Source organism: Pimephales promelas, chromosome 12, assembly GCF_988280905.1.
Source record: "Pimephales promelas chromosome 12, fPimPro1.hap1.1, whole genome shotgun sequence".
NCBI classification, from domain to species: domain Eukaryota; kingdom Metazoa; phylum Chordata; class Actinopteri; order Cypriniformes; family Leuciscidae; genus Pimephales; species Pimephales promelas.
The window spans coordinates 21,461,321-21,484,838 of record NC_142780.1 but is presented as its reverse complement, the minus strand read 5'-3'; the positions used below and the strand labels follow the sequence as shown (position 1 = coordinate 21,484,838).

The 23,518-nt window shown below is 37.9% G+C and overlaps 2 protein-coding genes across 7 annotated transcripts in view; both read left to right on the top strand.

Moving 5' to 3' along the window:
* The window catches only part of erfl1 (Ets2 repressor factor like 1), a 65,594-nt gene extending 49,438 nt beyond the window's left edge, over positions 1 to 16,156 (top strand). For both annotated transcript variants that reach the window (XM_089117689.1, XM_039679375.2), the window contains 5 exons: positions 6,365 to 6,441; positions 8,695 to 8,929; positions 10,271 to 10,457; positions 11,837 to 11,966; positions 13,277 to 16,156. In XM_089117689.1, the coding sequence (XP_088973815.1) occupies positions 6,378 to 6,441; positions 8,695 to 8,929; positions 10,271 to 10,457; positions 11,837 to 11,966; positions 13,277 to 14,109 (1,449 nt within the window). In that variant the 5' untranslated portion in view covers positions 6,365 to 6,377 and the 3' untranslated portion in view covers positions 14,110 to 16,156. The remainder of the gene's footprint in view (positions 1 to 6,364; positions 6,442 to 8,694; positions 8,930 to 10,270; positions 10,458 to 11,836; positions 11,967 to 13,276) is intronic.
* Positions 16,157 to 16,315: 159 nt separating this feature from the next.
* arhgef1 (Rho guanine nucleotide exchange factor 1) overlaps positions 16,316 to 23,518 on the top strand; it is a 48,787-nt gene continuing 41,584 nt past the window's right edge. For all 5 annotated transcript variants that reach the window (XM_089117687.1, XM_039680237.2, XM_039680238.2 and 2 more), the window contains exon 1: positions 16,316 to 16,624. The gene's annotated coding sequence lies outside the window, so the exon portion shown is untranslated. The remainder of the gene's footprint in view (positions 16,625 to 23,518) is intronic.

The following is a 23,518-nucleotide window of genomic DNA, read 5'->3' as shown; positions in this document are numbered from 1 at the left end:
AGGCTAAAACAGACTTATGGTTTGTGTCCAACTTGTATTATTTACTTGCTTTGGCGAAAACAAATGAATCGCAGGTAGCCTATAAAAAAAAATAATAATAAAAAAAAACCTTTTTTTGTTAGCATACACCTAAATAGAGCATTAAATATTGATTCACTTTCCTTTGTCAGCACAATTTTATCTATTCTGACTGCCATATTATAACATAAATGCAAAAAGTAGACAAGTGCAATCTGTTTCTACTTTATATAACCCCATTACTTGTGTGTGTGTGTTTGTGTGATCTATGGTTGATTCGGTTATATATGAAGAGTTCAGATGCAAAAGCCTCTAAATGCCATTTGAAATTTTCTTCTATAATGATAATTTTTATCAAGCTTGTATATTCAAGTTCAGTAATTTCACTTAAATGGCAATGATAATTACATATTAATTGTTATTGAAGTGAAATTACTGAACTTAAATATACAAGTTTGATACAAGAAAATTTCAAATGGCATTTAGAGGCTTTTGCATCTGAACTCTTCATATATAAAAATATATATTTTTTGCCACACAAAGCAGATTTTGTAAATTAAATGTTGCAAAAACAATCTGACAATAAATTGCTGCACTAGTAGGCCTATTATTGTTGTAAAACTGAATACTTCATGTAGCTACTAATATCTAAATGTTGATAGAAATAGTCAAAGCTGCGCAAAACCTAAAGACGTCAGATTGCAGGAAGACACTCTAGATGACACCGTTCAGAGGAAGCACAAGACAGAAAGCCAAAATGCCATGCTGCTTCTAAATGAGGATCGCATACATTTTGCACAGTGCCTATGGATGAAAATGAAGCAGTTATTAGAAAGAATAAGAATGTGAACAATAAGTAGTAGTAATGAGCCTAGTAGTTTGTCAAGCCAATATAAATAGAAGTTAAGGGGACAGAAGGTGTGTGCAGAGAATGAAAGGGTATAACGAGGGATGGGGGGCAGACAGACAGCCATGTGGAGCGATTATAGCAGGGTTTATGTATGAGCTATTGATTGAGTCGGTGGTGACTTCTTGAGTGGTTAATTCGGGAAGTGAGAGCGATAGAGAGCAGAGAGAGTAACTCACTGACCAGAGGGAGGAGGGATAAAGAGAGGGGGATAGCAAGTAGGAAGAATGCGCAATAGGCCTATAGCTTCTGTCCCGTAGAATGCTACATGTATGATAAAGACATGAAGGACACACAAAATACCAGGATTCATTAGCCTAACTGCGTGGTTGCTTCTTTTTATAGAGTGATTTAATGAAGAATCATCTGGTGTTCAAATGTGTACGCTGTGATCTCAAGACCTTGAGCAGTCTGCACTTCACTTCTTCACTCTCTTTCTTCAGATACTTGTATTAATTAGCTTTCCACACATTTTAAATTAACATCAAGCAGAGCCAGAGCCCAAAAGTTCCCTGATGCACCATTTAAACAATAATTGGAATCAGAATTAATGTGTCATGGGTTTCCGCGTAAAATTGATTTTTAAAAATGCACAAAGAGATACAGACATGAAGATTTAAATTATGACGCGAGCTTAACACTTGTGTACATTTTAGGTCTACTGGGGGAAATTAGCGAAGACTGAAAGAAGTTTCTTTTAAAATATTTTATTTCGTTTGGGAGTTACCACAGTGTTGGTGCATATGCTGACTTCCCTGAAACAGAGTCGCAGCTGAACTCACTAAATTAGCTTGTTTATCCTGTTTTTGTAGGGCAGCCTACCTGCTCAGGGCTCATTGTAGGAAAGTAAACAAACGTTGACAATATAGACTACCTACGTTATGATGTCACCTCACAAGACGACGGCAGATGTATCTAAGTACGAGCGCGCGTGTTTGTGTGAAGTTTAAGGTCCGCTCGGTCTCCCGCGCATTTTCCTCTTTCTCTTTCCTTCTCTTCCCTCTCGCGCAGGTTTTGATCTCTCAGCCGCGAGATCAAAGGCGCTCTCTGGCTATTAGTCAGCGAGAGCCATTGATCCCACATCGATCCACGCGAGACACAGCCGCCCCGTGAACACCGTACGAGGCTCCCCAAAGCTCTCCCGCGCATCGGGAGGGAAAGCGAGCGAGGAGAGAAAAGGAGCTTTAAGGGGGGCGATATGTGTGTGTGTGTGTGTATTTTTCACTGGCGCGGGCAGAACCAAGCTCGAGCTTTTTCTTTGCCGCGGGACATGAAACAATGAGGCTCGAGCCGGTTTTAATAAAGCGCGCTTTCCCTCCTTTCAACTCTCGCACGAGGCAGACAAGTCGGCAACGGAGAGCGATCGATAATTAATGACGATGAATAATTTAACCCTATCGATTGATACTTTTTCTCCGTATTTTCCCCCCTTTTTCCTTGTATCTTAAGTCCGATGTTCTATAAGAAACTGGTGGGCTACCATCGCACGCTCGCTTCTATCATCTATCCTAAAGTTGAGCAAGTGTTCCATCTCTCTCCTTTTTAACAAGTTTCCCCAGTTTTCTCATCCGCAAGTGCCAAGCACCACCGAAACTTCGCTTTCACGGCCTCCTTATCTTATTATCTCAATTATTGGGTTTCGTATCTAAAGTAACTTTGAAGTGTTAGGAAACGTGATCGCTTGAGAGTGGTGTAAACACGGGGGTGACGGTGAGTAACACAGTCTCATCCCAAAAAGTCATATAACTGACGTTTTGGGACGTATTTTGACCATACGTCAATATCCGCCTTTTTAGGGCCCCCTTAAACGTCGGTAGATGGCGATCCCGGGCCGTCATACAACTGACGCTTTACCTTTAACGTCAGTTAGGTGACGGGTTAGGTATGACGTCTTAACTCACGTCACGTAACCAACTAGAAATTTGTTACAGGGTTGAAATCAGTATAATGCATGACCACCCTCCTGAGGTGACAGTAGAAAGTCTGTGTATGTAATATATATATAGAATGTTTACAAAATATTTTCAATTGCTACATTTAGGCAGATATGTCTTTTTGTTTCCATACTGTTTTTTTTTAAATAAAATGTTTAAAATGAAACTTGATTTACTGTAGGCCTACATTTGATCACCACAATAAATGATTCCACAAAGTTTAGTGGATGTTAGTTTAATGTTATTGACATTATTTACACAGTTTAAGAACAAATTCTACATCGATGCGAAACAGATATGATAATGTCAATGTCTGAGACACTCATGCAGTGCAATAAAACACTGGTCTCTCTCAAATTGCAAATTCAAATAACAGGCATAACATGGAACATGAAATGAAATACATTTATAACACTCCCTTTATAGAAACCCCTTACAAGAAGCATCCAAAACTTTTGTCGAGAATTTAACGTGATCATCTTTGCATGCTCGAGCCGAGAGACAAAGATCTCTCCCCTATATATGGGTTGTTAAGAGTTATTATGAATTTTGAATAAATATGTACATTTGTTAAATTTTGTGAACCACCTGAAAATATTTCCATGTTTATGTGTTTACATGAACTGTCATTTTTGTATCGTGTGCACAATTTGTCAGATGCGCCCCATCTCAAGTTCTCCATCTTGACCATATTTCCCCTTACCCCTCTCTTCCCCTGCTTCCTTCTTCATAACAAACACACAAGCCAGTCCTTCTGTTCTTTGACCCTGAGGCTGTGCAGACTGTCAGAGTAGAGTCAAGAGAAATCGAGAGATGGAGAAAAAGTAAAAGAGGGAAAGAGGAAGGAGCAGTGGGGGGAGAGAGAAGGGCGAGGGTGTTCAGTAAGTCCCTTTTCAGTGGCAGCCCGAAACAGAAAGATGACACAGATACGGAGGGTTTGTTTCATGTCCTGGGAGAAGAGAGCGAGAGGGACGAGACTCATCACATTCCCTCATCTCAGTTTCAGAACCTTGCTGTCCATCTTTTTCACAACTTGAAACAATGTCTGCCATCTGTTGCTCACTTCTTTCTCTTTTCCTCAACTCTTTAGTCTACCTTATTAACACCATTTTATTTTGTGGTCAACCCATAACACAAAATTGTTTCCAGCAGCCCTGTTTTGTCGAAGCATTAATGTGCAATCAGCAGAGCTTTTCACAAAATGTAATTAGTCACAGGGGTAAACGTGTTAAATCTGTAGGGCATGGCCATTCCATAATGAATGAGTAATCAATGCATGTGTTTAAATGCAATAATGTTATAATAATGTATAAAAGCAGACTTATTATTTCTTGGTGTTTTTGTGCTATAAGATTAGCGTAAATCATTTTTCCATGGCATTAAGTTTGAATTATTTGAATCCCCACAGCATTACAAAACGTAGATTTACTAAATGATTAAAATGATTTAACAAACGGTCAAAGTATTTAAGTATTAAACCATAAAATCTGTTCCACATAAATATTAACAATAAATAATCCAGATGAGAAAAATATTAACAATAAATAATCCAGATGAGACTGAGACTGTAGTAATTATTTAAGGGATATAAATGTAACTTTCTTTAATTTTCTTCCACTTTTATTTACTTTGATCATCATACTTTGTGTTTGTATGCTCACAGACGATATAAATGTGAGCTTCTAGTTTGTGACTTTGACCTGTTACAGAAGAGTTTTACTTTTCTCAAGAGTACATTTGAGCATGGTGTCGTGGGCAAAGGTGTTGTGTTGTGTTGCCCTGTTTATGTGCATCTTTTTTGAGTGTTTTTTGTTTGGTGTGTGCGGTGGTTGTGCACTCCCTGAATCAGTGTCTTCATATCTAGGAGATTGTGAGAAGATGTATTCCCTTGGCTGCTAGTTATAATGTTTCTGGGGGTGATGGGGAGAACTTGAAAGCCCTGTGCTGCCCAAATCAAAACTAACAAGGAAATGATGGGGGCTCCTTTATCTCTTCACTAGCCTGGAGGGGACGAGCAGGGCAAAAGAAAGAGATCGAGGGAAAGGGAGGGTGGGGCGTCCTGGCTTCCTCTTTGATTTGTAAAAAATGCATTACCTCCGAAATCAAACGGAAAATTACTGAGCGGGAGCAAAAAACATACAGAGGGAGAGAAAGAGAGAGAGAGGGTGCAGTTAGGTGCACGGGCAGGTAAGGCTGGGTTTCCTTTGATCGGATAGGCTGGCTGATAGGCTCTGAATACAGATTTCACAAATGAATTCATTTACAGGTGTGATCTGGACTGCACCAGTTGCACAATTGCTTTTAATAGTGTTAAACTAGTATATATTTTTAAGTTGATAGTCTTGTATAAGACTGACCCAGTAAGACAAATCTTAAAAGTGAGCCCAAAGTCTGAATCAAGATTTCTATGCCCTCGCAAAGCTATCCAAATGGGTAAAACCAGTTCTATTGAGTATATTGTACTAAAGAAATAACAACAAATGAATGTTACGAGAAAAAAAAGAGCGAGATGAGAAGTAGACGGTGCAAGGGTGGGGGCGAGCAAGTGGACAGTCCAAAGAGTAAAAGCAAGGGGGGGGGGGGGAGGGGATGTGTGTGTGAGAGAGAAGTGCCTGGAGTTAGCAATAATAATTTATACAAACACACCTCAATAATTCACGTTCCATTTCAATGCTGGAGGGAAGATCCAAAATTCACAGAGCATAATTAAATAGAGTGAGAGAGGAGAAGGGGAGAGACCAGCATTAAAGATACCCTTGTACCGGCTCCTTCTTCTTCCAGAGCTTTGTAAAACAACCTTTATGAAATTGTGAAGGCTGAGGAGAGATTGAACTCCTCTAGCCATGTATACTGAATTGCTGCATGGAGAGATGGATCTTTACTGATGCTCCCAGTTGATCTGATAGCAGATGCAATCTTCAATGATTTTTGATATCCTGCTTTGAAGTTATTTGTATGAACACATGCCCACCGTGGCGTGTTTATTTCCTTTTGCTGCAACGTGAACATTTCATGTTGAAAATGAAGTTCAACTGTAGTGCATAACGTGTGGAAACTGAAAAATGCTTAAATTATTATTATAAAATATCATGTGCATTTTCGTATTTTGATCATTGCTACAAAATGAAAATGTAATGCATTAAAGTGCAAACAGATACCTATGGAAACCTGGACTAATTGCTTGAGGGCCTCACACACTGTCATAAATGTTCAACATGAGATGGGGTCTTTTGAACGTTGATCTTTGTGAAAAAATGCAGTGATCTTCTGCATGGCTGAAGGGACAGCCTTCGGCAACCTTAAGAAACCCTTCAAATGAAAAGGCATTGATTGATTTCAGAGGCCACCGGAATGACATGCCCTCATGGTTTACAACAGCATGTTCCGACACACTGGTGTGTAGAGGGTGAAATGAGTCAAAGTATTATGCTTTAGCCTTATGTTCTGTGGTCTAACCGAAAATCATTTTTTCACACTCAAATATTGTCGGTTTGTGTGACTGCAGGTGTAGTGGAGGTATGGACTGTAACTGTGTTAGTGACCTGCTGCTCACGCCACCCGTCCCAACCCTCTGGACACCAGGTGAGACAGAAGAAGTTTTTTTTTTCATCCAACTTAAATGACTTTTTCTTCACTTTCATGATGCATAGATGTTACATTGATTATTATTTTTATGAACAAGAGCCCCAAGCAACAGCATGACACAATATGTTATACAACTTTACTCAACAGAAAGGTAATATTAAGCAACTTACATTTTAGACAGTCTATTTTTTGTTCCGACAATGAAAATCATTCAAAACAAAGCCAAGGCAGAATCGACAATGCGCGTCTCCTAACAACCCACAGTAATAGTGTTTTGTTGCTCAATAAAAAAGTGTTTTGAACGAATTGGTTAAGTAAATTATTCACTGACTCACTATAACAGGCTGCGTCTAAAACCTTAGGCAGTTGACTTGTTGCCTTACTGCCTTATATCAGGCTGTTTGTGCATGAAGGTGCCTCACAAAACTGATTTTGGACAGACTTCTGAAGCAGTGTTTAACGGTTTAATGATCTACAACCAAATAGACAGAGCTCTGGAGATAACTAAGCGAATACTTTATTACTACTATAGTAATTTATTGTTAGAAATTAAATGAAAAGTGTGAAAAGGTAAAATATGAAGAGTTCAGATGCAAAAGCCCCTAAGTGCCATTTGAAATTTTCTTCTAGAATGATCATTTTTTATCAAGCTTGTATATTTAAGTTCAGTGATTTCACTTAAATGGCAATAATAATTACCTATTAATTGTTATTTAAGTGAAATTACTGAACTTAAATATACAAGTTTGATAAAAATCATCATTAAAGAAGAAAATTTTGCATCTGAACTCTTCATATTTACATTTACACGAACTGACAACCAACTGCAATTTCCAGATGCCATAGACATTTTTTAGCTCTACTGTCACGAAATGGTACGCAAAGAATTGTGGGGTAATAAAGGCAGTCATCTGATGTACAGTATAGGAATCTCAGTGAACAGGGCGTGACACAGTCATTGGATCTGGCCTTCCTATACGTCTGCATTTTCCAGCTTTCAGACAGTCACTTGTTTCTTTCCTAAATAAATCAGTGTTTCAAATGAATTGGTTGAATGAATGATTCGAATGACTCACTCACCCACCTGGCATAATGATGTAACTTACAGAAAGAATCCCTTAAAGCCCCCCAATAATTATATCCCTTAAAACTCATCTTTGATCACCAAAATGACATATTTAAAGGTTTATTCATGTGATTTTTTTATTCATGTCTTAAAATAGCTTGAATGTAACTACACTCTTGTTTTTTATTTAGTAAACACGGATCATATGCAAATTAGCCCCGCCTCCACTCACTCAGGCCAGCTCAGAGATGAACTCAACTTTACTGTAGTAAATGTGGCAAAAGGGTATTGCTCTTTACAAAGTCTGACACATAACGGTAATTAATAGGATTAGCCTTTTGCTTGATACGTTATCAAACAGCTCAAAATGTGTTGCTAATTTTACACAAATCAAGTTCCCATTCTCCATCTCAGAGTCAGATAGCTCTAAAAATCAGAAATGCTTTGAACAACTTCTCAGTGTAGAAAAGCAAATAGTTCATCTTAACATCGTTATACACGCTATTTACCTAAAATGACCCAATTTTTTATATCAACAGATAAAATATACAAGAATAACCTGGCTTCTCTTGAGACTCAGAGTTCATAGTTGAGCATAGAGCAATGTACAAGGTACAAGGTAGTTTGTGACATAAGAAACACCAGCAATTTCAAACCCCATTTTTGAGACTGTTTGGTTTACTGGAGTTTTAAGAACAAAAAAACTCAGCAATGGTGTTGACCACATAGACACATTAACAACATTAAAAAACTTGATTTTCACCACAGAGGGACTTCAAAAATCTCAACTACTAAACGTATAGACTGATTTTGTGTAGATAGTCTTCGAGACAAACAGTATAAAGTCAAAGAATGCAGCTTAGCCAATCAAATTCAATGTCCAGAAATAACTGTTGTAGAAATTCAATTTCAAAAAAAGGATAGAATTGATAGTCATTTTTTGTTCCTGGTTGTCATCACAGGTGGTTTTCTGCAAGTTTGAACAATAATTTAGTACATGTAAACCCTGCATCAAAATGTAATCAAAATCAATTAAATAAAACATAGACTAACTACCCTACCGAAAATACCCTATTGAACCACCCATCGCTTCATCAGTTATTTAGACAGGAATGCTCTTAGCGAGTAGCAAAACCAACAGGCCTTATCCAAATCCTTTCACTTACTTGCCTCCCTTTCCTCAGGCATCGCCTTCCCAGACTGGGCCTATAAGCCAGAGTCAAGCCCAGGCTCCAGGCAGATCCAGCTGTGGCACTTCATCCTGGAGCTGCTGCAGAAGGAGGAATACCAGGGGGTGATTGCCTGGCAGGGAGACTATGGTGAATTTGTGATCAAAGACCCAGACGAGGTGGCAAGACTGTGGGGCATTCGGAAGTGCAAACCTCACATGAACTACGACAAGCTCAGTCGAGCACTTAGGTATGCACAGCATGTGTGGGTTTCATATTCAAAGGATTGTTTTCTGTGTTAATACTTAATTGCTGCCTTTTATTGTTCTCTCATGCAATATGTATATTCTAGATGATGTGCTTTATTGAGTACACATTGGGCTGTTTCTTTGTGTGTGTTTTTATCTTGCATCTTATGGGGGGGAATCATCATTTATTTTTTCCTCACATAATATCCTGTATAAAAACCTTGGGTGCTTGATGCTTGATAGTATGTGTATATTTTAAGTGCTGCCTTCCCTCCAAAAAAACATCAATACAGTCCAATTTGTGGAATCTTTGAACATCTAAATGGATTCTGGATGTTCTCCGGCAAGAGGCTCATATAAAGAATAGTCGTCGATGGGGATTTTGAAATTAAGTCTAAAATTGATTCGCACCTCACCAAAATTCCATGTATCAGATCTCTTTTTTCAAACTCCAACATAAAACTTTTCAGGGATGAACTTTGACCCTGGTTGAAGTACTTCTGCTCTTATTCATGCACATTCGCTCAGCCATTTCTCATCCCGCCTTTTTATCGCTCTGCTCCCCTCATACCCTCCCCCATCCTCCCTTTAATAGATGCTGTCGCTAGCTGCTAATTGTTATGAATAGGCACAGGCCATAATTAGCCTCGTTGATTAGCCTTGCTTAATTGCTCAATTAAGGGGCACAATTGCCACATAAAATAAAAGCTTACAAATTATAGTGCCAGCAGATTGCATCACGGGATCTCGTGTAGGCTGCTGGATCGGGTAAAGTGAAGTCAAGCATAAAGTGTGCTGAGATTAAAGAGCCTCGCTCTCATGCACAGGTGAGCATCCTCAAAGCATTCTGACACTCGTGATGAGCGCAAACTGGTGATGGGCAGCGGAAAAGACTCCGTATAGATCCATCTCTTATTTCCAACTGACTGATATGCCGCCGTGTGATGCTGAGGGAAATCTAAGCGGTCATCGCCGTGCAGAACAGGCAGCTGACAAGGCTGGCATTCCCAAATGAAGGCCATGACCCTGGAAAATGTTTCAGTGGAGGTGAAGGCAGCCTTCCCCCCCGCTTTAAAGCGATAGAAATCTGTGTCATGATTTATACATCCTAATGTCATTCCAAATCTGTATGGCTTGAAGAACAAAACTAGTTTTTACCCTACTGTATGCACAAAAGAAATTGTTCTACAAAAGAAATAGCACGACATAAAGTAAATGATGACTTTTTTTGGGGTGATCTATCGCTGTAATCATTCATTCTTGCATGCACAGATAGTCGTGTTTTCTTTTACAAACATTTACAGCTTATTTTATTGTATTTTCTGTTGTTCTCCATCCTGCAGGTACTATTACAACAAACGCATTTTGCACAAAACTAAAGGCAAGCGCTTCACCTACAAGTTCAACTTCAGTAAGGTGGTTCTGGTGAATTACCCTCTGCTGGACATGGCCAACTCTCCGTTCCTGTTGGCCCAGAACCACTTCAATGGAGGAACAGCCACACCGGACTGCAGCCCTGTCACACCCGAGGTATGAGCAAATACATGCATCGCAGTGAGTGTGATTACAGACAACAGAAGAGACAATCTCAATAAAATGAGAAGGGCTGAAGGGCTGACGTGCTCTGTGATAATAAAGTTTTTTTTTCTTTTACTATCCATACTGTATAAGGCTTTTTCTGTATAGCTTTTATGTGGGGGATCAGGCTATTGATTGTACAGAGCCAATCAGTATGTTGGAATATATTTTGTATGTATTGCTCTAGCATTGGTGTTCAGCACTTATTTGTTTTTGATCGTTGTTAAACTTTAACTAAAATAGTTATCATTTGAATACTAGAGGCAAAGCATACATGTGCCCTGCTTGAATACAAAGAGTCTTTTATCAATAAATGTTTAGTCAAATCTGAAATTATAAATGGGTTAAAAGAATAAAAAGGTGGTAAATTATGAACAAATTATTATTTATTAATATTCTTATTTTACTTTAGCCTTGCAAAGTATATCTACCCAGGTCATTCTATGAGAAAGTTATCTGCTGTACTAGAGGAGACTGGAGAAGAAGGGAAAGATCTAGAGGTGAAGAAGAAAGTAGAGGGAATGTCAAAGATGGCGTTAAGCAGCCTTAAAACAAAAGAAGACATTATCCCTTTCCTCTTATCCCAGTCTTGAAGGCGTACTCATCACTGGCATTGATTGAAAATGAAAGACATGTGAGAAATGAAAGAGAAGTTGGGGCTGTCAGATCAGTGCCATGTAATTAATGCGGTTTTGTTAAGCAATCCAGATTACGTTGCTTCGAAGTGTAGGCCTGCCTTTCTCACTGAAAAGAGATGAGTGACAGAAATTATTGATCACCTTCATGTCACTAATAATAAAAAAAGAGAACATCTTTATGGCGTTCATCTGCTAAGATTCTTGCAATGACTTCCAGGTTTTCTTTATTGAGCTTTATCCCCCACCACCCTTTTTTAATCTGCTCCCAAAAGCCGTTCCACATTTGGTGAGGTAAAAAGCCCTGGATCTCCTGGTGACCTGTACTTTTATTGACATATTGTGAAGTCTTTTAAGACAAGTTTTTTTTTCTTTAAGGTTTCGGAGACAGTGTTTAAGATGTCATGATAGTTTCACATTTCTTATCAGCCCTTGAATGTAAATTTACAGCAGTGAATTCTTCGTCTGTTCGTGCACTTATTTTTAGCAGTACATATTAAACATCCCAATAAAATGTTTAATAAAATTCATAAATGTTAAATGGACAATATTTGAATTTATATTATCAATACTGTTATATGTTAGTGTAATATAGTACATTATTATGAAATTAAGTCATGTAATTTGTTAAACAAAATTTTCTCACTGTTTAATGATCCCCACACGCTGTCTTTTCTCTATCCCAACCTCTCCCAGGCCCTTCAGTCTTTATTCCCTCGTTTGCCTGAATCGGGTCGAGGGCACTCTCTGTTTGAGCGTGGTGCAGGGGCCCCAGGGCCTGATGGCGACAAGCTGAGATTGGACACTTTTCCTTTCCTTGGCTCAGGTGAGACACAAATTTAACAAAAGAAAAAGAGAAAATAGATTAACGTTAATTAGGGAATGTTCTTCGTTTTTTAGAGCAGTGAAATAAAGTGTGTTGAGTTCAGATATAACTGATTAGTTCACACTGTTATCAGTATGTTCTTGACATTTGCTCTTGTACTTTAGCACTTTCTCTGTGAGGGTTATCATGTAGGGATACATATCATCCTTTTTTTTTTCCGGATGTTCTGAATGTACATTGAAATATCAGTGTATCAGAATGTACAAGGGCATGAGTATGTCAGTGCGACTCCCCACCCCAAAAGACCCCCCTCTTTCAACTTTGTTTGTCCTGAGGTCCTTTTCCGCCCTCCTCCTTTTCTTACCCCTCTCTGCCTCCCATGTGTACCTGTCCTAATCCCTTCCCAAGCAGGAAGGCCCTAATTGAGGGTGCAGGCTTCAGTTTGTGGCCTGTGGGCGCCCATTACTGTGTTTTCATAAGCAAGTGAGGCCTGCCTGACTGATTCAATATTCATGTGTCTGCCAGCTACTCCTGGCCCTACATACACACACTCTCTAGCACTATCAAATTAGCCCTGCATAGCAAATAACACAGAGAGTGGCTGTGGAGATAAAAAGAGAGGGAGAAATAAGAAAGAAAGACTGAAAGGAAGTATACTGTGAATACGGCTGAAAATTATTAAATGTTTTTTTTTTTTTTTTAATTTAAGTGTAAAGCATGTGAAGTATTAGGAGTGTGAAATCAGGCATATCAACTCTCATGTCATATTAGGATCTGAAAAAATAAGCTTGCTTGGTTTGTTTTTACCTTACATTGTCATATATATATATATATATATATATATATATTTGTGTGTGTGTGTGTGTGTGTGTGATTGATAGTAAAGATTTTTATATAAAGTTACACATTTCTATTTCAAATAAATGCTGTTCACTTGAACTATCTATTCATTGAAGAATCCATGACAAAAAAAATATCCTTCAACGTGTCCAAAAAAAAAACTGTATAACCTTAGCAATGTTTTTGATAATCAAATCAGCATATTAGAATGATTTGTAAAGGATCAGGTGATACTGAAGACTGGAGTAATGGCTGATGAAATATTACTATATGATGATATAGTAATTATCATTATGATGATATAGTAATTTTCATCATATAGTAAAATTATATATATATTAAGTTTTTGATATGATTCATAATGTCCTTCTAGTTTTCCCTCGCATTCTCTGTTCTCAATCATGTGTCTAACATCTGATCTTAAACATTAACACTGGTTCCCGTCCCATGTTTTTCAATTTCTCCCACAGGGGCTCCTTGTTACTCCAAACCTCCATCCCTGTTGGGTCCTTACCCACGGAACCCGGCTTTTGACTACCCCTGGGGCTTCAACCCCTACCTCCCAGGGGCCTTTTCTCTAAACAACTGTCCCAAATTGCCTCCAGGCTCCCTCTACTCCTCACATTTCTACCCAAACCCGCTCCAGTCCAGCTTGTCTCAGCTACCACACCCCTTCTCTTCACTCTTACCCCCCGGAGACACGACCGGGGCAGAACATGGTCAAACGGGAGGAACTAACGGTCAGCCCCCAAGACTCTGCATCCCACCGTACCCAGGGAGCGTGCCACTGGGTCGGACTGAGCTGGGGAACGGGGGTACGGCTGTAGGCGACCGGGAAAGAGGGGAGACCAACACCGGTGTCATAGGTGGAGGTCTTGGTTTAGGGTTAGGCCTAGGATTGGGATTGGGTTTGGGTGGGCTCAGTGTGGGAAGCGGAGGAGGAGGCCGTCAAAGCCCTTCCGATCGGAGAAAGGGTGTGAAGCAGGATCCAGAGTCTGACTCTGAGCTGGAGATCACAGACCTGAGCGACTGCAGCTCGGAGAATGAGAACGAACCGGACTTCCCTCTAAGGAAGGGGCCAGGGCTGAGTGGTCGCTCACACCTTCTAGAGGCCAAATCCGGGGGTCTCGGGGGAGTCCTGCCCCTTGTCTCTTCTCTTCCTCCACCTGTGTCTCCACATTCCCTCAAAAGTATGGGACCCCTGACTCCTCCACCATCATCCCTGCCTCCATCCCTCTCTCCCTCCCTCAGTATTGTTGACCGGCAAAGGGAAACAGAGACACTGAAACTTGCTCACAGTTAATATGTTCTGTTGTGTGATTTTTGATGTCTTGCAGGTTCTCTTTTTTTGTCTGTGTATTCCTGCATTTGTGAAATAAGGCTGTATATTCCCATTTCATTTTCCCCCTTCCTCTGTTCCGGTGTCCACCCAAGCCACTCATGCAGTTCCAATATCAGAGCTTTCAATTTCTGCTTTTTTCGATTTCTGTATCATACAATGAGACTCTCAATGCAATCTTAGTTTTTGTCATTCTGAGAGTATAAGTGCAGCACACACACACACACACACCAAATAGCTTTTCATATTAGAATGTTTAAATATCTAAATAATTCTCATTCTCTAATCTCTGTTCAGAAACAGAGATATTTTATAGCCAAGACAGCACAGTAATGGAATATGCATATCTTTTATCACCAGTTTCTGAATTGCACCGCATTCTGGCCATGCTGAGACAGGCAGTAAGTTTGTTCTGCTGCATGTATTTCACAGACTTTTCCATAAGTTAATGCTAAGCTCTGCAAAAAAGTGTTCAGCTGAACAGTGTAACACAAGCAAAATGCAATAATGGCAACACTGATAGTAATTTTAAGGTGATTCAGTGTTGCAATAAAGCACTTTTGTTTTATTGTGCCGATTCAGAAAAATATATGGTCAAACATTGCCATCTTGTGGTTATATTTTTCAAAGCCCTTCATAGGTTTTTTTTAGAGACATTTTATTTATTTATTTATTTATTTATTTATTTTAACGTTCAAATTTCATGTTCAGTCAATGTCTTTTTTTAAAATGTCCAAAAACTTTATGAGCCTGAGAATGAGAGACAGAGTCAATACTGCTCATGTCAGTGAATATTTAGAGTTTGTATCTATTTCATTGTACATATTTTATTATTGTGTACATTATGTTTAATTACTATTACTATATGGAATAGTTGTATTGGTGTCCTTTTACTCTCTACCTAATTGAAGAGTGATATATGAGACAGGGAAATGGATAAGTATATGTGTAGTGACCCAAAGTTGACCAAGAAGGAGCAATTGTTTTCACATTGCTCATACGAATAGAGTTTAGACAGGGAGGTGTGCAGAAAATATTGTGCTCCCTCTAAATGTGCCCTGTGGAAATTTTCTCCAGATACCTCAGAAAAGTTGATGACCCTACTGGACTGAGTTATGCTGCTAGTCTCATCTTTCAATAATTCATTCACCCAGTGGTGATGTACTATAATTAATCAAGTGTGAATAATATTAGTTGCAGCATCTGCTCATTTCTTTAACCAGTGTTCATTCTAATATTTAAGTTTGATATGAACATCCAATCTGAATGTAAAGACAATGCATAGGAGCAGAATGACACACATTGATGAATGGATTTAACATTGAAAACCATTCAGTCAAGGCCTAGAACAAGTTTAATACAAAGGCAAAATAAAAGTAAGGTTTTGCCAAACCTGTGCCAACAACATTCAAGGATATATTATTACAATTCTTTGGGAAATTATTATCTGATTCTAGAATATAGAAAGAGTTGTTACATGACAGTTGGTGCCCTCGACTTGCCCTTACTAAAGGAGATTTCATCTGTACATAGAACTTTGTGCATTTGTGTGTACACACTGAAAAGGAAAAAAAAAATACCATCTACCTAACAGTAAAGATTTTTCTTTGTTTTATTGTGAAATTTAAAACAGAAAGGATGATTAAAACAAAAAATGAGCAAAGAGTAATATCTTCAAAAGCAATAAACAATATTCTTGAGATTCAATTGTTAGAGTATGGATTTTTCTCTGGCGTTCAGTAAGCCTATGTGATTTTAGATCAAATGCATCCAATTAAACATCGGGTTTTTCTGTCTGTGTCAAAAGTTTCATGAGGTAGCCTAGTCTACATTCTGTCAGGTACAACTCGCTGCATTTCTGAAAATAATAGATACATGGAAATGATGAATAAACAACTAGAGACCTAACAGGGCTACCATATTTCCTGTGCATACAAAAGTCGCTAAGAGTGCAGTATATTTAAAAAATAAAACAAAATGTAATCTATCGTGGAGTTTCACTAGTCTATCATAGGCTACACCCCAAACACAGATTTGGCTCGTGTTCACATTCATAAATCGTGAATATGTCAATGCCACAGCCACACGTTTAAGAGCCATTCAAATGAAGGGGAACAAATTTAATGTAACACTGAACGGAACCATACGGGCATGCATGAAAGATTTTTTTGGACATCTTTCGGCCTCTGGTGGTCGCAAGTCACACAGGAAGAGGCAGTGGACGACGAAAAGTTACGTTTCCAACGCAAAATACACATAGCTTTCAGTCGAGTGCCCTTGGTGGTTATTTAACATATTTAATGATCATCTACACATTAAGAAGAATGATTTGTTCCTGCTTTTATATCTGCTGTCAAACGTCGCGCGCTTGAAAATTTTGTCTCCACTTCCGCGTACAATGTTTTTTTCCACCGACATACGACAACTTTAGAACAGGAAGCCTTCAGAGGCGCTTGTCACCTCGTCTCACCTTCAGAAGGTAAGTTTTAAGCTTAAATATATGGATTATGGTCTGTTTAGATTTTTATTATTTTTCTTGTGCTCAATGATGTGATTTGTCATCAGAGGGAGCATTCGCATGCATGATTACTAGCATGTTCCGCGAGCGATGCGATCCTGCCAGTTTGCCTCTGCTCAGCAAGAGGAATGTTGTGTTTGGCTACAATGTAACCTTTGCCAGCATTCCTATTATTTCCGTCGACCCGCGCCTCTATTTTCAACAAACAGACAACAACGATAATATTTGAATCTATATCTTGTCCTCGAACCGATATATGTTTTGAATAAGCAAATAAAATTGCTCTCAGTCTTTGACAGTTTAATAACTTTACTTGTAATGTCTTGACAAATGTTTGCAGTACATGCAAAAGCAGTGTCGACATAATCACCGTTTGGGTTGTTATTGATTCAGCCTGATCAGCAATGACGATAAGCGCTATTGCAATTCATTTCATACATTTATAATAAGCTGATCATCAACAGTAGTTCGTAGCATGCAGGTAAAACGAGTCTTGAGTGTTTTATTATGAATTTGATTAATATTACACAAATAATGTGTAGCTAATATTACATATGTTTTACTGCATAGTAGCACGGCGGCTATAATTCCGCGCGATTGTCATATTGCATTTATACAATAGTTAAATACACAAATAACTAATATAGAGTTCCGGTCTGACAAATAAAATGGTTCCAAAATAAACCAGTGCAACAACTTTTACTGATGTCCAACCAACAAACAAACTGAAAGCCTGGTCTGGATCAGTGGATTTGCACCCCTTGTTCCAGGCCTTCTATAATCGCTGGGCTGTCGTTCCACCCCATGTTTTGGATGTCACTGGTGAGAGAAACCCCGGTGAGGAAAAAATACTAATTGCTGCAAGCTAAATTTCACCTATTCTATTCATGAGAGAAAACCGTAACTTCAATTTCAGAACACTTCAATTTTTACACCATTCACATTCTCCGGTCTTTATCCCTTTGCTGTCATATTAAATAACTGCACTCTTAAAATACCACTCAACCTATCAAATTTGAGCCAGGAATTACTTGCTGTATAATGTTTGATACGTTTATAAGCCCTTGCAGGCAGAAACAAATAGGGTTTATTATGAGTTTTATTGATGTACTTTAATAAACTTCCTGAGTACAAATTGTTGCCCTTGTACTTGTCCATGCATAAATTAGGCTATCTTTAATTTCAGACTCGGTTTGTTTTTACAGTTTGTCAAGGTAAATGGATGTAGTTCATTGTTTACATTTTATGTTTGTCTTCCAGGTAATTCGTTGTGTAGAAAACCACTGTAGTCCATTACTTTTTTGAGTGAGGAGCACTTAAGCATCATCGTTAGTCTTGATGTAGTTCCTAGCTACGACCGTCTGACAGCTAGAGTGAACTGGGATTAGATTAGTTTAACCTTCATGGAGTGAGCCTTGTTCATATTTATTGGATGCATTTTGAAGAGAAATTGCAGTCATCAGTTAACCTGCCTGTACTACTTTATCAGCTGAAAGTACTTTGGTTTCATCCCAGTGTTGTTTTATGTAAACATTCTCATTGCTTGTTTCCTTGACTCAATTCAATTCAGTTCCATTCAAATTTATTTGTATAGCGCTTTTCACAGTACATATTGTTTCAAAGCAGCTTTATAGAAAGTGCATTTCAGAAATGTACATAGAAAAAATACAGTTAGTTAATCATGTATTAATTACATAACTAATCGCTGGCGTGAGTCATCTCTTCACAGGCGTTTAGTCATCTCATTGCAGGTGTTTGGGCATCTGAAGACTCTGTGAGAGGCTGGATACAATCTGGAGCTGACGAACGCTATTTACCTCGGGACTAGTGTCCCAGTTGGGAAATAATTAGCATAGCTGCTATTCATAATATTAATGCATTCGATCTAATTCAACAGTATAAAAGGTAAGCATTATGTGAATGCTTGGCTAAAGAGATGTCTTTAAACTAGTTTTAAACTGGGACAGCTAGTCTGAGCCTTGAACAATATCAGGAAGGGTATTCTGGAGTTTAGTAGCTAGAACACCCTCCCTCCTTTAGATATCCTGACCAAAAGCCTTGAATTTTGGGCTTTATAGTAATACTTTGTAATTGATACGGAACTTAATGGGTAACCAGTGTAGAGATGATAAAATTGGTGTTATATGATCATGTTTTCTTGACCTAGTAAGAACTCTAGCAGCTGCACTTTGCACTAACTGTAGCTTGTATATTAAGGATGCTGGACAACTAGGTTGTTGCATTTTAAAATATTTACCTATTATTTGGACTGAAAACTCACCACTGTATAATGTTGTATAATCCTTTAAATCAGTTCAGTTCAGAATCAGATTATTTTGTTATATAGATTATTTTGTCATAGGTCTAACACTTGGAATGGCCAAACACAAGCTTGTTGTTGTAGCAGTTTGTGGTATTATGTTACTGTAGTTCATAATGGAAAACAGGAAGACAATAATACTGTTACTTAGTTGCAAAAAGTTTTAGGTCAACAATAAAGAGCTTCAGGCCTTTTTGGCTAGGTGGTACAACCTGTTACAAAGCTATTCCTAATTACTGTACTTCCGTGGAAAAGGTAGAATGATTAGGTTGTCACGAAAGCCAGTTGGATTGGCTATGTACACGATCTGCAATATTCAAAATCTCGAAGCAAGTTTTATCTATAATATGTACTATCATCCTGTGCATTTTAGAAGTGATCATTTAAGTTGCATTAACTGTTTAGATTAGTACATGTTACGGTTGTCAATACCAAGTAGTATTGCAATACTTCTTTCATCATGTGGATGTGTTGTTATTGCAGGGGATATTCTGTATACAGTTTGCATGAAATTGTATCATAATTATTGCAGTGATAATAAATAAATAGTACAGTTCTGAACATATATTTTAATTTCCGTCAAAAGATGCTGTCAAATTCTCACATTGTGTTTCATTCCATCGTGCTTCGTCACGGGTCCAGTGTAAATGGCACCTAAAATACTGGACTTAAAAATGCCAATATGTTCAGCTTGAGTATTGCTTGATATAGTGCATAAGAATATACTCTACCATGCTTCACGGTACTACGGTTTTGAAAAAAACTGTGTGTGGTACTGCCGGTATTTCAAGGCTTGGGCATCCCCTTACTACTGTAGCACCTGTACACTGTGCAAGAAGTTACTCAGTATAAGTTGGTGATGTGCCTTTCTCCCAGATTTGTCATTTGGGTGGATAATAACTGAAACAATGGGGGTGCCTTACCACTTCCTCTTCCTGTTCTGACATTGCTCGTGTCTCTCTCTCTCTCTCTCTCTTACTTTCATACAGAGAGGCAAGTACAATCTTGTCCAGACTAATGCTACAGACTCTTTCTTTTGAATGGAGAATGATGAGGAATGCAGACCATTTCATTTTGTATCTCTCGTTTTTACCATGCCTTTTTCTCACTGTGTGTGTCTCACTTCCTCTCATACACCGTGTTGTTATTCAATAAACAGTTAGTGCTTTGTGTTTACTTCTGGAATGGAGAATTATGTCATTAGACCATAGGAATTATAATGTGCTGCTTATAGGAAATCATATTTTGTAATAACAAGTGGCACACAGTAATTTGAAAAAAAAAGTTATAGGGCTAGTTCACCCAAAAATAAAAATTTTGCCATTGCCATAGTGTTGTTTCGGCACTGAAAATTACAAAAATTTGACGATTTGAGCAGAATCTTAAACATGCTTATCGGATATGTCTGTGATTGGCTACAATTAGTCATGCACGGGAGCGTTTTAGTTCTCGGTAAATAGCGTAATTGATGTTCGAGAGCTTGTGAATAGCATAATTTATGTATTTACGACATGTTTTTGAAGCACTGCTGATCATTGTAGCCAATCACAAGCATATTTGAAAGACGAGTGAGCACAATGCACAATCGGATGTTTACAACGCTCAAAGCATCACGTTAAAAAATTTCAGTACAGGCTTGGTACTGAAGTCTGTACTTTTTGACAACACTATTTTGTCATTTACTCACCCACACGTCATTCCAAACCCAAGACTTTCGTTCATCTTCGGAACACAAATGAAGATCTTTTTGAAATAAAGATTATTGTACTCGTCTCTCCGTTGACGGTCTACACGACTACCACTGACACTTCAAAAAGTTCATAAAAAGATTGTAAAACTAATCCACATGAATTGATTGGTTTAGTCCAATTTGTCTCAACGGTGAAAAAATTAAATTTAGGCTTTTATTTACATATAAACATTCATCAACTCACTCATCAGTTGTGGTAAACGGAAGCTCAAGTATGATCGCTTGAAGTACGAGAACCAATGTGGTTCATTCTAGTGTGTTACGAAGCCTGTTTGAGCTTCCGGAAGAACCAATGAGGCTTGTTCTCGCGTGTCAAGCAGGTTCGGTGGAGGTTAGGGTTAATATAAAGAAAAAGAGAAAATCACTCACTGCTCTTTACTGAATAACTTTTGTAGCTTTAAAAGCAACCATTTGTAATTCATGCAGAGATGATTGTGCAGTGTTCTACTTTTTATATTTTATTACTTTCTTTATCCAGTTTCTTTTGTAGGCTATTATGTGATAGTTTCATTTTAATACTTCTTTTAGACCTAACCTATCCAAAAAAAACAACTTAAACTATTTTTTTTGTATCTTTGTTCTATTATATACTATATTCTTGTAATTAATTATTTAATCTTATTTAATTATTTATTGTTTAGAATCTTTTCTGGTCTTTATTAATAAGCACTTCAATGAGAACTTTTTAGTTATATTTGGCTTAGTATTATTTTTTTGCTGTATTGAATGTCATCTACGATGTTTGCAACTTTACAATGTTATTTACATAATGTATGTACCATTATCGTCAAATAAAACGACTCCTATCAAGATATTACACTTTGGTCATAATATCGCCGACCCTTATTATATAATACCCCATTGACTTTCAGTATATATGAAGAGTTCAGATGCAAAAGCCTCTAAATGCCATTTGAAATTTTCTTCTAGAATGATTATTTTTATCAAGATTGTATATTTAAGTTCAGTAATTTCAGTTAAATTGCAATGAGGATTACCTATTAATTGTCATTTAAGTGAAATTACTGAACTTGAATATATAAGCTTGATAAAAATGATCATTTTAGAAGAAAATTTCAAATGGCATTTAGAGGCTTTTGCATCTGAACTCTTCATATACACATTTCTTTACATACACTTTTGGAAACAACATGACGTTTCGACAGAATTCAGGTGAATTGTCCTTGAAGGCCTCACATTAAGCTGTTTAAGATTAATTTGAATATGAAAATAAAAATAGTTGTTCTGTTATGTTTTTATTGTATGGAGCTTTGAGCTAATTTGGTTTTCTAGTAAGTCAAGTTTGCAAATATATTTACGCTGTTTAAGATTAATTTGAATATGAAAATAAAAACAAAGTTGTTCTGTCATGTTTTTATTGTATGGAGCTTTAAATGAGCTCATTTGATTTTCTAGTAAGTCAAATATCTACTGAAATGAGACATCAGAAGGCCAGTGCAAACAGCAGCAGAATGTCTCCTGCTTGTGTGTTTATGCAGTGACAAAGCTCTCACAGTGTGGTGGGGATGTGTGTATACGTGTAATGTGATGTTTTTGGCATGCTTTGCTGAGGCAACAGAAACTGTTGGTGTTCTCTGACCCATTAACAAAGAACCCTATGTCTTGTCATGAGTAATAGTAGTGGCGTATGTCTGGGTGGGAGGTATGTTTATGGAAGCTGGCTGTGGATGTTTGCAGTGTGTGAATTGTGATTGTAAGTTGTTAGGAAGCAAAGGTGAATGAGTAGGCTTTAACCTTATCCAAAGACATAAGTGGAAAATATAGAGGCTAAAGTGAGCTAAATTTTGTGATAGTGACAGAGATGCAGAGTCTAAAAGATAAGGTACAAAATATGGGATATATCTTCTTGTGAAAAGCAAGGCACGAGTCGACTAGGGCCAATTGAAACAAGGAAATGGAAAGTTCAACAAGACCGAATGAAGGAGAAATTGACTACAGAGTAGAGACACTAAAGGAGTTTTTGTAATGCAGCCTCTGAGTTGGTATTCAATGACAGCAGAAAAGAAAGTGTCTTGGCTGTTGTGTCATCTCTTGCTGTGAGCGATGGTTTTTTTAACGCCCGTTTCACACATACTCTGTTTGCAGTGCGTATGTGGTGCGTTTTTTTGTCGTACCCATGTTAACAGCTTAGAGCTTTTACACTGCACGCGGATGCAGTCCGTCGGTCCGTTCCAGTTGCGGTGCGTATACAGCAGTGCAGAGATCGTTTCCGCCTGAGTCTATTTTTGTTTTGCTGCAAACGCTGAATTAAAGTGACAGCACACAGTTTGTGATCAAAATGAATACAGATTGACCTCAAAATGTAGTAATTTCACCCTAAATGCATTTAATTCAATAAAATGTAGTAGACCTACTCTTACCATAAATGTTTTTAATTAAATATTACTTTTTTTCACTATCAACTTTTAAGATCGGAATAAGAAAGGAAAACGATTTAAAGGGATAGTTCACCCAAAATGAAAATTAAGTCATTAATTACTAACCCCCATGCTGTACCAACCCCGTCAGACCTTCGTTCGTCTTCAGAACACAAATGAAGATATTTTTGATTAAATTTGAGAGGTGGATCTATGCTACATAGGCTGCCTAAGGGATTGAAACTTGACGGCATAGAAAGTCAATGAAGAAAATGTTTAAATATTCCATGTGACAAAAGTGGCTCAACTATAAGTTTATCAAGCGACGAGAATACTTTTTGTGTGAAAAAACAAACAAAATAACGACTTTATTCGACTATTCCTTTTCTTCCTTGTAGGCAGGCCTG